This window comes from Gracilinanus agilis, chromosome 1 (assembly GCF_016433145.1).
Source record: "Gracilinanus agilis isolate LMUSP501 chromosome 1, AgileGrace, whole genome shotgun sequence".
Classification (NCBI taxonomy): domain Eukaryota; kingdom Metazoa; phylum Chordata; class Mammalia; order Didelphimorphia; family Didelphidae; genus Gracilinanus; species Gracilinanus agilis.
In genome coordinates, this window is record NC_058130.1 from 264,966,906 (window position 1) to 264,981,136 (window position 14,231).

Sequence of the window (14,231 nt, forward strand, 5' to 3'; positions counted from 1 at the left end):
TAGGAAGGTAGGAAGGAAGGAAGGAAGGAAGGAAGGAAAAAGAAGAGAAGAGAAGAGAAAAGAAAAAAGAAAAAAGGAAAAGAAAAGAAAAGAGAAAAAAGAAAAAAGAAAAAGAAGGGACTTGATTAAAAGAGATGGAGAGAGAAGCTACATTTTACTGAAAGTAAGAACTCAAGCAAGAGATGCCAGGCAACTGAAATGAGCTGTTCTTGGGTGAAAAATGGTGCCAGGGATTGGTCATATGGGGGAACTTATATAGGAAACAAAACATGGTCAGGCTGGTCCCCTCTTTTTTTGATCTTTAGTTAGAGGGTTAGTTATGGCTGGGGCCTATTAATGAGTCAGTCTCATCAAGGCAGAAGTACTTCCTGATTTGAGAGGCATCATTAGTTGATACAGTAGAGTAATAAATAAATACCAAGCTATAATCCTAATGTTAATTAGGCAAATCTAGTCCAAAAGTAATTGGCTCAGGCCACTGTGACTACTGCACAGGGTATCTCAGGATAAATAGGCCAAAAGTCCTTATAACCCCTCTGCTTATCCCCCGGAAATTCTCTCCTACACTGGCTATACTCTTCTATTTTCTGTCTTCAATCCTTTGGTGAACTAAACTTCAATCCTGAATTACTGCAACTATCTCCCTCCTTTGCTCCTACTCATATGTTGCTAAATGGAATTAGAGAAAATCATAAAACTTCTGAAAACTGAAAACTGAATCTTCTAAAAATTTATGTTACATAATCTCACTGGGACCTTCACTGCAACAAAGAAATTCTTCTCCTCCCTATCAATTCACTATCTCATTATCCACAGTAACTATTCCAATCCATATCATCTCTACTCCAATCTCCCCTTCTCTCCACATTCTTGGCTTGAAAAAAGTGAGGCTATTCATCAAGATCTCTCCCTTCCCATCTCATCTATCACTCAGACATTTTTCCTATTATTCCATTCCTCTTTTTAATATTTTAGTTAATTCTCTTCAAACAATATTTTATTTTCCTCCTTATATGTAAAAACAATTTTAACATTCTTTTTTTAAAGCTTTGCATTCAAAATTCTCTTCCATCTTCTGACCCTTCTTCCCTCCTTACTTGCCTTTCCTCCTCCCTGAAATGGTAAGCAATCTGTTATAGATTTAACATGTGCAATCATGCAAAACATTTTTCTATCTTAGTCATTTTGTGGAAGAGATCTCAAATGGCAATAAAAATAAGAAAGAAAAAGAAATATAGTATATTTCAGTCTGCATTCAGACTCCATCAGTTTTTTCTCAGAGGAAAGATGGCGTTCTTCTTCATGAGTCTTTGAGATTGTCTTGGATCACTGTACTGTTGATAGTAACTAGGTCATTCACAACTGTTAATCAAGAAATATTGTTGTCACTGTGTACAATGTTCTTCTGGTTCTGCTCACTTCACTCTGCATTAGTTCACATAAGTCATTCCAGATTTTTCTGAAATCATCCTTGCCAAGGTAAAATCTCTCTACATAAACCCTTGATTCCATTATCTCTCATCTTTTCAAATGGGTTGTCTCATTATCACCTCCACTTCCTCTCTTATCTTCCTATCTCCTGACATCTTTTTTTGTTGCAAACATGCTTAAATCTTCTTCATCCCTAAAAAAGTATATCCCATTGATCCTACCAACCTGCTAATTATCCTTCTATATCTCCTCCTCGGCTAGCTAAACTCCTTGAAAAAGTTCTTTATACTAGGTGCCTCCATTTCCTCTCCTACTCTCTTTTAAACCCTTTGCAGACTTGCTTCCAACTATATCATTCAATTGAAAGTACTCTCTCCAAAGTTACCAATAATTTTAGTTGAGACATATATGCATATATGTATGCATTACACATATATACAATTTGCATATGTATGTGCGTATGTATATACATATACTTGTCTCTCTCATTAAAATGCAAGCTTCTTGTGAGCAGAGTTTCATACATTTTTTTGTACTTATTGTACTTTGCCTGGCATAAAGCAGGTTTTAATAAATACTTAATGACTGATTGAGTGATTGATGAATGTCAGTAAAAAAGAGCAAAAGGTTTGGACATGTGAGATGAAGGGTCATATATGAGAATCAGCAAGAAAGACAGTTTGGCTGGACTAAAGAATATGATGAAAGTCATGATAACTAATAAGGTTGGAAAGAAAGGTTGGGTGGGATTTTATTTGAGGATAGCTATAATGTCTTTCCTAAATTTTCTGTTCTCCATGCCAAGAATTCCTAGTTTCTTTAAACAATCTTATATGGCAGGAATGCAAAGCCTCTTTACCATTCCAGTAGCAATCCTCTGGACAGTCTCCGGTTTAATATCTTTTCTATAAGACAGAATCCAGGACCATAATGCAGAACTCATTTACCCAGAATATAATATTCTGGACATAATATGACCAGGACAGAGTATAGTAAGAGTATTACTTCATTTTTTCTGGACATTCTTAATGCAGACTTAGATCAAAATTAAAATCACATTGTTCATTCACATTGAGCTTCTGTTCACTAACCCTCAACATAATCTAAATGACTAACTCAATCCCACTGATAACTTTAATATCTTTGGGCCTTTTTGATAATCCAGATTTTCCAATTTTCATCATTTTTGTTACCTTTTGGAAATTTTATCTATGTCCATACCCCATTTTAGGCAATTGGGTTCAAAAAAAGAAAATGTTTTCTAAAAATGTCACACTGTAGAAGAATTTCCTAGTGATTAGCGATTATTATATTTCTGTTCATAAAATTCAATAAAATTAAGAGAGTTTGGACCTTATCAGCCTAACAACTTATTTGTTTACTAAAATGTTCGGAGAAGAAATGTATTTTCTTTAATTTCATCCACATGAAGAGTGATCAAAAGTTCAGTGACCTATAAACACTATGGCCAAATTTCTGGACTCCAGATGAAAACTTTAGGCAAACGAAAACCTGTAGCATATTAGACTCCCTGTAAAAGTTACATTTATGTGAAATGATTTGGTGGTTTTAGGAAGGAGTGAAGTGGTGGGAGGAGCAAGGCAAAGGAGACCAGATGTGAACATAATCAGAAACACCACTGCACTTGGCATTAAAGGATACTTTTGTTAGAAAGAGTAGCAAAGAAGCAAGGATTTAGTGAATAAAAAATATGCCATGACCCTGAAACTTCTAAAGGCAGACCCTGAAAAACAGAAGAGAAATACAATTGGAATGGCACTAAGCAAATGTAAACTAATAAAACCATAATAGTACATTTTTATTTAACAGAGGAAGATCAATATCCCTTAGGAATCACCTAGGCCTTATTGACTATGATAAATCAAAGTAAATCAAGACCCAAAATGGTATGTGCTTATAGGACTATTGCCTTTAGCTATGCCTATACATCTCTGTAGACCTTAAATATTTTAAATTCTAGTTTAATATGGTAGCAATATTCTATCAGGTCCCCAAATGCTGCAAAGCCTCCACTGAAATATACAATTATTTGAAAGAGGTAAATCTAAACATCCAGATGGAAAAACAAAGTGGATGAAAAATGCAAGAGGCAGGATCAGGTCAGGCGTTAATGCCTTATCTTTCCTCCCTTTAACCTATGAGTAACAGGTCAAAGGCCCAAAACTGAGTCCAATTTCAAATGACAGTGGGCTAGAGTCAGGTATGATTGGAGACTATACAGAATATCTACTTTCTTGGCATAAATGCCCAGAGGAAATGGACATTTTTCTTCTTGCATCCCTGAACATTCCATGGAAACTGTACATTAAAGGAACAAGCCTCCAACCTTTAAATGCTAACAACTTTAAATAATAACCAGGGTGTACAGGAAAATCAAGATGATTTTCTCTTCAATTATACATTTCCCTGTCTCCCTCCCACCAAACATATATTTTCCCATAAAGAAAAAGTTCCTATTTCCATTCTAGTAAGCTTAAAAATAACTCTTCACTATAAAAAAAGAAAGGCAGTTGGGAGGCAGAGTGGATAGAGTACCAGGCCTGTAGTTATAAAGACTCACCTTCTTGAGTTCAAATCTGTCCTGAGACACTTCCTACCTGTGTGACTCTGGGCAAATCATTTAGCCCCATTTGCTTCAATGCTTTATCTTTAAAATAAACTGGAGAAGGAAATGGTAAGCCACTCCAATACATTTGCCAAGAAAACCCCAAATGGGGTCACAAAGAAGGAACTGAGGTTAAGGAACTTGCTTATAGGCACAATATGCAGGATCCTGTTTCCTGGCCTTTTCCTGCCTGTGGGGTAAGAGACACTAATTCACTGACTACACCTTCCTCACTTCCCCATTTTGACCCTTTAGTGAACCATTTTAACTCTGTCTTGAACTCTTCTGTTCAGTTCTTTGCACTATATCTTTGTACTGATCTTGTCCTCCAAAGCCTCTGCCTTAGATTACTCTCACATATGTTCATTATCTTTGCTCCTACTTACATACTACTGAACAAAACTGGGGGAAAAAATCACAAAACCATGCCAATTAGATATACTACAAATGAATGTTATGAAATTTCAATTGGGTCCTTACTGTGACAAAACAATGCTTTAACACTTCTTTAATTGACTCAATATCCCACTCACCATAATTCCTTTTCCAAACCTTTTCATCCCTGCTCAAATCTCCCATGGTTCTCCTTACTCCCACCATTTCAGCTAAGATTCATATATCACTTGAGAAATTGAGGCCATTCTTTGAGGGCTCCCTTATTTCCTCTTCTTATCTCACAAAATTCAGCAGCCTCCTATCTCTATCTCTTTCTTTACCCACCTCATATTCTGAGGTAGGTGGCCTTCCTTCTGGCCAAGGTTTACCCCTCTACTTGTTTAAGCAATCCCATTTCATCCTATCTTCTCTAGAATTGTCCCCTCTATCATTCCTTCTCCCTCACTTAATTTTATTCTTTCCCTGTCCACTGGACACTTCCCTACTGCCAACAAGCTTGTCTATGATTTCTCCTTCCTCAAGAAATCTCACTTGATCTATCTGTTCTGAATAACTATCATCTTATATCTCTCTTCCCCTTCATGGCTAAGCTCTTTGAGAAGGTTTTCTTGCAAATGACACCTCCACTTCCTTTCCTCTCACTTGCTAACTCTCTAGTTGAGTATTCAACCTCATTATTCACCTCTTTCCAAAGTTACTTATGATCTCTTTAGTCCCAAATCTCAAACCCCATCTTTCTGGATCACTCTACAGCAGTGGTTCTCAAACTTTTTTAGCCTACCACTCCCTTTCCAGAAAAAAATATTACTTATCCCCCTGGAAATTAATTTTTTTTCAATTTTAATAGCAATTAATAGGAAAGATAAATGCACCTGTGGTCATCACCGCTCTCCTGGATCACTGCAGAACCCACCAGGGGGCGGTAGCGCCCACTTTGGGAATCACTGCTCTACAGCTCCTGACACTGTTAATCATTCTCTTCTCTCTTGGTCTCTGGGACACTGCTCTCTTCTGGTTCTCCCCTTTCCTATATGACTACTCCTCAATCTCCTTTGCTGGATCCTCATCCAAGTCATATCCTCTAATGGTGAGTGTCCTCTAGGGCTCTGTCCTGAGTCCTCTGTCTATATTTTCATTTAGTGATCTCATCAGATCCAATGGATTCAATTATCAACTCCATGCTGACAATTCTCATATCTATTTATTCAAGCTTTATGTTTCACTTAATCTCCAGTCTTGCATAGCAAGGTACCTACTAGAAATCATAATTATTATACTCAATATGTTAACTCCTTACCTTTACCCCTAAGCCTCTTCTCTCCCTAACTTATAAATTACTGTTGAGGGCACCACCACTGTAGCAAAGGAGGTGTCATCCTTAATTCCTCACTCTCATTTCCCATATTCAATCTGTTGCCAAGTCCTGTCAATTTTACTTTCATTCTTTTCATATATACTCCCTTTTCTCCTCTGACGGTGAAGAAGCTCACATGTGGACTATTACAATATTATGCTGGTGGGTCTTCCTGCCACAAATCTCTTTCTCATCCAGTTCATCTTTCATTCAGCTATTAAATAGATGTTCCTAAAACCAAGTCTGATTATGCCCCACCAATCCCTCAATTGAATTCCCATTGAACAAACTATAGTGGCTCCCCATCACTTTGAGGTTCACCTATAAAACACTATTTGGCATTCAAAGCCCTTCATAACCTGGTCCCCTACTATCTTTTCAGTCTTGTTACATCTTACATTGCCTACAAACATACCATTTGATCCAGTAATACTGCCCTCTTTGCTTTCTCTTGAGCAGTGAATATAGTACAGAATCTGGTTTCAGGAAAAGCCTGAGTTCAAATCTAGCCTCAGATATTTTCTACCTGTGTGACTTAGGCAAGTTGTTTAACCTCTGTTTGCATCAGTTTTCTCAACTATAAATGAAGATAATAATAGAATCTACTTCTTAGGGCTGTTGTAAATATTAATTGTAAAATGCTTAGCACAGCACCTGGGATATAATAGAGTAGTTAATAAATAAATGAATGTTCCCCTTCTTTCCATTCCCCCCACCTTCTGGTTCTGGGTATCTTCTCTGTCTGTCCCCCAAGTCCAGAATTTTATCCTTCCTCATTTCTGCCTCTTGGCTTCTCTTGCTTTCTTTAAGTTGTAGTTACAGTCCCAACACATACCCATAACCTTGCACAATCCCCCTTAAAGCTCAGGCTTTCCCTTATAGTGATTATTTCCAATTTAGCCTGCACATACCCTAAAGGAACTTATCCTATACTAAGAGAATGCTACATGTTCATAAGTAAATAAATTTATGATATATACAAAGTGACATTAAGGAAAAGTAGGGATGGGGAATGGAACAACATTAACAAACTGAAGAATAAAGATAGGGTTCTAGAAGGAAGTGGTACTAAAGACTTGAATAGATCTATGGGTCCCAAAAAGGGAGAAGGAGAAGTACATTCCAGGAAAGGGAAGAGAATTTTGAAGGGCTCTAAATGTCAAAGAGAAGATTTTGTATTTGATCTTAAAGGCAAGACAGTCACCAAAATCATCACTCTAGTGACTAAAAATATATTTCAAATTCAAAGGCATTCTGTGGCAAATTTACTTTGAAAAATATTAGCCTAGCTCCATAGATTATTTGTCCATTATTAATCTAGACCTGTGGTTTCACAGGTTTTGGGAACTGCTAGTGGGGGACCTCCCTTTACCAATGCAGATCAACAAAAATTCAGCAACCTAGAGTCTTAGAGAGATGACTGGAGCACTATGAGACTGAGTGACTTTACTAGGTTCACATGATCACTGATGAAAGCATGTGTCAGGCAAGACTAGAACCCAGGTCTTCCTGACTTTAAGGCTATCTACTACATGCTTCTGTCAGTTAGCTCTATACATGGCTCCAGGAAGATATGTATTATATGTATTATGTATGTAAGTACACGTATATGTATGCATGCTTATGCATACATAGGTATATATATGAATGTGTGCATGTTTGTACATACAGAATGTTCTAAAAACCTTAGTGTAAGTTTAAATTGCAAAACTTATGCAGAAATATGTGAAATCTGTATAAACATATTTCTGCACAAGAAATAAATCCATTCTAATTCTCGGTCTTTTTTAGTATCATCTTATCCCATCCCTATTGGATTGGGGTTCCTTGGCAATGACAACTCACATTCAAAATGGCTTGGAAAGAATAGATTATACTATTTTCTCAGGAGTGTATTGTGTAGCATAAACTCAAGCACCAACCTGTAGTCTGCCTTGGACGGTGGAAAAGATGTCACAGTTGACAGTTCATTCAATGAACAGGATTCTGGCTTTACTTCTTTCCAGGACCCAACTGCAATTGTGAAGGTAGATGCTGGCATTGGCATTGTTACATAGTAAGTCCAACTCAAGCGTCCTATAACCAAGAAGTGAACACCAGGACATATAAGTACAAATAATGGCTCTGAAGCTGTATTTCTTTTCCATTAAATATAGTTGAAGATGTTAAAAATGACAAATCAATAGAAGCTCTTTGGAGGTAATTTCAACTACAAGGATGTTATCTTGGATTTGAATTTGGATTATGGCTTACCAAGTTGATATCAGAAATATCTACTAAGCTGAGGTCTTTTCAAATTTTAGTTTAATTTTTAAATTAACAAAAATTTATTTTCTCTCTCCCATCTCCTGTCACCTCTGGTGGGAATAAAACAGAAAAAATAACTCTTTGACCAAATATGCATGATCAATCAAAATTAATTCTGTCATTGAACACAATCAAAAATATTTATCTAGGGGGCAGCTGGGTGGCTCAGTGGATTGAGAGTCAGGCCTAGAGATGAGAGGTCCTAGGTTCAAATCTGGCCTCAAACACTTCCCAGCTGTGTGACCCTGGGCAAGTCACTTGACCCCCATTGCCTACTCTTACGACTCTTCTGCCTTAAAGCAGTATTGACTCCAAGACGGAAGGTAAGGGTTTAAAAAAATTTATCTAATTTTTTATCTTGAGTCCACCATTTTTTGTCATAAATTGAGAACCATGATTCACCATACTCCCCTAGCATCTCTTTCAAACTCCCTCCCAGCCATGACCAATAACAAATAATATTTTAAAGATGCAAAAGAGAAAAAGAGGAAAAATCTGCATAGCTGAGTAATACATGAAAAAACTTTGAAAATACATGCAATAAGCAGCATGTGTGGACATTTCATCTCCAGAAAGGAGTTAATTAGAAATATCTTCTAGAATCTCTTCTTTCAAGTCATGCTTATTTGTTACAATTTTGAAAATTCATTTTGGATTTTGTGTATGTGATTGTTCTTTCTGTCTACATTGCTGTAGTTACTATGTATATTATTTTCTTGGCTGAAGTTTACCTTACTCTTCATCAGTTCAGTTGCTTCCTAGGAACATTAATTGTATCTGTGCAGAAGCTTTTAAGTTTCATGCTGTGATAGATCAACCAATCCAGACACTTTATATATTTTATAGTTATTGGAATGGGATTTCACTTTTGATTATTGCCTCTTGTGTTCTGTTACTGTTAGATGGAAATACTGTCAATTTTTCAGGGTCTATTTTGTACCCTGGAAATTGTGGCATTTATTAATTTTCTCAATTAGCATCTCTGCTAATTCTCTAGTTTCCAAATATATTTTCGTATCATGAGCAAAGAAAGACAATATGATCTCTTTTTTATTTCTCTTTGTGCCTCTAATTTCTTTTTTATTGTCTTACTGCTAGTGAATTTCTAGAATTACATAAAAAAATAGCAGGAAAAGATGAAAGAGGGCACACTTGCTTTACTCCCATTTTTCCTGGGAAAAGATTCTATCTCAATGCATATGATGCTTTCTGTTGGTATTAGATAGATTTTTTTTTATATTAAAGAAAGGCCCCTATATGCCTATTCTTTAAAGAGTTTTTGTGTTGTTGATTTTTTAGAACAAATGAATATTATACTTTGTCAAGGGCTTCTTCTGCATATAATGAGTTAACTATGTGATTTAGGATATTTTGGTTTTAATATTATTATCCTTGCATTCCTGTTATGAATTCAATTTTGTCATAATAAATTATTTCTTGGATAAACCATATCATCTATTTGACAAGACTTTATATCAAAATTTTAACAACTATCTATTAGTGATATTAGACTGTAGGTCTGTATTTTATCCTTCACTGATTTAGGTATTGGTCTCATAAAAATATTCCAATATGGTGTGTTCTTTTTCAGTTTTTGAGAATAATTTATGTAATATGTATACTTTTAGAAAGTTTTACAGAATACTTCTGTGGGTACATAAGACTTATTAATTTAGTTTCTTTCCCTCTCCTTTGATGGTTCCATTACATCTAGGTCTATTTCCTTTTCTGCGATTGAATTAAGATATCTATTTGACCTGTCATTTTGATTATTTTTTATGGCATTCTTTATTTCTTCTGTGACTTTAGTTTTGTTAGCAAACAACATTTAACAAGATTTTTTTTGCTTTTTCTTGTATTGTAATTTCACCTTGTTCATTTGCTACTTTGTAAATTTTATTTTCTGTCCTCTTTAAAATTATATTGGCTAAAGGTTTATCAAGTTTATCAGTCTTAAAATGACTGAACAAGAGTAATCTATATACTCTTTAGCAATACCATTTGGAAAATATCATAAGTCTTTTAGCTTTAATGTCTCCAGTAATTTCTTCAGTACTACATTTCCCCTTTATCTTTCTGCTAGACTTATCTGAAGCTGAAAAAGGAACTTGTTGCAATTCGTTATTCTGCACTCTTGCAGCATAGTAAATGTTTCTTTTATGAAGTTAGATACTAAAGAATTTGGAGCATATAGTTTAATACAGCTATTAGTCCGCTGACTGTAGTTCCTTTCAGCATAATGTAGTTTCCTTATTAATCTCTTTTTATGTTTTGAATATTTGTTTTTGTCTTGTCTCAAAACATGATTGCAACTTCTGATTTTTTAATTTATTTGATGCATAGTAATTCTTTTTTATCCCTTTATTTTTTATTCTGCATATGATTCTTTCTTTTTAAAATGTGTTTCTTATAAGCAATAAACTGTGAGATTTTGTTTTCTTATCCAGTCTGTCACTCAATCACTTTATTGGATTATTAAATCCATTCACATTAAAGTTATGAAAGTTATGTCTGTGCCTTTCTTCATTTATCTAACTCTATTTTTTTTTCAAATGGTAATATTCTGAAGTCAAAACCTAAAATTATTTGCACTGAAGAAACACAAGCATATCCTTACTCAACTATATTTGGCATGGCTTTAGACATATTGTGATGATAATACAAGAGAAAGTTTAGACCAAGATCTTATGCCAGGTATCACTCAGTAAGATCAAAACAAATATATGTCCAGAGTATTGGGGAAAAAAATAACAAGAGAATGATATTAGGTACCTTTTACTGCTATAACTATGGAGAAAATGTTTAAACAAACACAGAATAGAGGAGATTATAAAATATAAAAAAGAAAAATTTTCTTTCATTATTTTGAAAACTTTTTACACCAAAAAAATCAATGAATACATAAAAAGGGAAACTTCAGCCTGGGGAAGGAGGGAATCTTTACATCATATATACTTGATGAGAGTTTGAAATCACATGTCTATGTATAACTATGTCTATATCTAAAAATATATGGAACTAAGACATAAATATGTATGAGCCATTCCCAGGGGATAAGTGGTCAAGGGATAGGATTAGTTTTTCAAATGAAATGTGTAAACTATTGACATATGAAAGACTACTCCAAGATACTAATAAAATGATCAATGGAAACCAAAACAATTCCAAAGTTTCACTTCTCACTTAGCAAATTAGTAAGGAAGATAAAAAGTACAAAAAGTATTTGGGGTGGTTTTAGTAAGATAAGCATGCTGCTTATAGAAGTGTAAATTAATCCAACCATTTTGGAAAAGAGTTTAGAAGTAACAAAGGTATCTATACCATTTCATCCAGAGATACCACTACTAGGTATATATCTTAAAAAGGTCAAAGACAGAGTTCTGGGTTAAGATGGCGGCAGAGTAAGAAGCAGCTCTTAACCTCTCCTGACCAAAACACACAAAACTCCTCAAGGGGACATAAAAACAAGTCCAGACGAACGGAGGAACCCCACAACAGGGCACAGCGTGGAAGATACGTGGAATCGGGACATTTCCATGCTATAAAGGGGTGAAACAGCTCTCACTAAATCACGGGCTGAGCAACCACCCCACCCCCAACCCCTCCACACACAACACCTGTAGCACTGAGGCCAGCTAAAAAGAAATAGAGCAAGTTTGGGGCACCCATCGAGTCATTGGTAGCTCCGGGGCCTGTTCCTGAGAGCAGCAAGATTTGGGACCCCAAAAAGCCAAAGAATGCACCCGAAATCTGAGCGCGGGCTTAGGGCGCAGAGTGCGGGAGCAGAGCTCAGGCAGGCTCAGAGCTCAGGCTCCGAGGAGGCGTTGGTGGAGGCAGACCAGTGTACAACTGTGGAAGCAGTGCCCTGAGACTTGTAAAAAAACCTCCGGCAGAGGATCAAGCAAGGGGATCCACCAGGGGGCTTGACCGCGGACAGACCCTGAGCGCAAGGATAAACCTGAGAAGCTGCTGGGCTAAAGATGGCTACCCAGTATCAGGAAGTTCAGAAGAGAAAGATTAACAACAAGAAAAAGAAGTCTTTAACACTCGACAACTTTTACACAGAGAAAATCCAGACAACCAAGCAAACAGAGGAGGAGAACAAACAAGCATCTGGACCCTCCTCAAATAAGGAAAACTCCTCACAAGCTATGGAAGAGTTCAAAACTGAGATTTTGAGGAAAATGGAAGAGATCTGGCAAGAAAATAACAGTTTAAAAGGTAGAATCTTGCAACTGGAAAGTGAGGCTCAGAAACCAAATGAACTGATAAGCAAATTGAACACCAGAAATGACCAGATTGAAAAGGAATACCAGAAGCTTATAGCCGAAAACCAGAAGATTATGGCCGAAAACCAGAAGATTATGGCTGAAAAGCAAAAGATCATAGCCGAAAACCGAAAGATTATAGCTGAAAACCAGTCCCTAAAGGCTAGAATTGAGCAGCTAGAAGCTAATGATCTCTCAAGACAACAAGAACAAATAAAACAAAGTCAAAAGACTGAAAAAAATAGAAGGAAACATGAAATATCTCAATGAGAGAGTGACAGACCAAGAAAACCGGTCTAGAAGAGACAATTTGAGAATAAATGGTCTTCCAGAAAAACCAGAAATTAATAGAAACCTGGACTCCATACTAACAGAAATAATTCAGCAAAATTGCCCTGAAGTCCTACAACAAGAGGGCAATATAGACATTGAAAGGATTCATAGAACACCTGCGACATTCGATCAAGAAAGGACAACACCCAGAAATATAATTGCCAAATTCAAGAGTTTCCAAGCAAAGGAAAGAATCTTACAAGAAGCCAGAAAGAAACAATTCAAATATCAAGGAGCACCAATCAGGATCACATAGGATCTGGCAGCCTCCACGCTAAAAGATCGCAAGGCTTGGAATACGATATTCAGAAACGCAAGAGAACTGGGCCTGCAACCACGGATCAACTACCCATCAAAATTGACTATATATTTCCAGGGGAAAGTATGGGCATTCAACAAAATTGAAGAATTCCAGGTATTTGCACAGAAAAGACCAGGGCTAAATGGAAAGTTTGATATTGAGCCACAAAAACCGAGAGAAACCTGAAAAGGTAAATAAGATACAGAGGGGAAAGAAAGAAAACTTATAATTTTTAAATTTGCCTTTTTAAAAGCCTCAGTGAGATCTAATTATCTGTATTCCTATGTAGAGAAATGTTATGTATAATTATCTGTAGTGAACTCTATTCACTATTATAATATTCACTATTATAGTAATCAGAAGAATAATTCACAGGGTGAGGGTGGAACACTAAATAAGCTAAGATGACATGGGGGATGGGAAAGAGAGGGTGAATAGCAGGGGACACCAAGAGAAACTTGAGTGAATAAGAAAATAGGATATTCTATTACACACAAAGAGGGCATGGGAGGGAGAGGGGACAAATATCATTATAAGAAGGAGAGGAAGAGAGCATTAAGAGGTAATAATCAAACCTTACTCTTAGTGTAATCAACCCGGAGAGGGAAGAGTAGCTATACTATCCATTGGGACATAAAACTCTTATCTAACCCTTCTGAGAAAGTTAGAAGGGATAAACCAAGGGGAGCACGGGAGTGGGGAGGTCAAAAAAAGGGAGGGGAGAAGAAGGGGGAGGGAATTCATAAGGCCTTTAAAAACAAAAAGAGGGGGGAAAAATAAGGGAGGGGTTAGAAAGGGAAGTTAATCAAGGGAGGGGATAAGGGATAGCTGCTCAATAACAAACCACTGATTTAAAACGAAAAAGTATAAGGAAAAAGGGGGTAGGAAGAGGGGAGGATTCGAAAATGTCAGCAAATGCACAACTGATGATTATAACTCTGAATGTGAATGGGATGAACTCGCTCATAAAACAGAAGCAAATAGCAGAGTGGTTTAGAAACCAAAATCCCACCATATGTTGTCTACAAGAAACACATATGAGGCGGGTGGACATACACAAGTTTAAAGTTCAGTGTTTGAGCAAAATCTTTTGGGCGTCAAATGAGAAAAAGAGGGCAGGAGTGGCTATTATGATTTCTGACAAAGCCAAAGTAAAAATAGATATGATTAAAAAAGACAGGGAAGGTCATTACATCCTGATTAAAGGCAATATAA

At 36.3% G+C, this 14,231-nt stretch overlaps 1 protein-coding gene across 1 annotated transcript in view; it reads right to left on the reverse strand.

Moving 5' to 3' along the window:
* The window catches only part of LOC123235266 (aminopeptidase O (putative)), a 594,443-nt gene that overhangs the window by 496,098 nt on the left and 84,114 nt on the right, over window positions 1–14,231 (reverse strand). Inside the window, exon 3 of the mRNA XM_044661380.1 lies at window positions 7,718–7,883. Coding sequence (XP_044517315.1) covers window positions 7,718–7,883 — 166 coding nt within the window. The remainder of the gene's footprint in view (window positions 1–7,717; window positions 7,884–14,231) is intronic.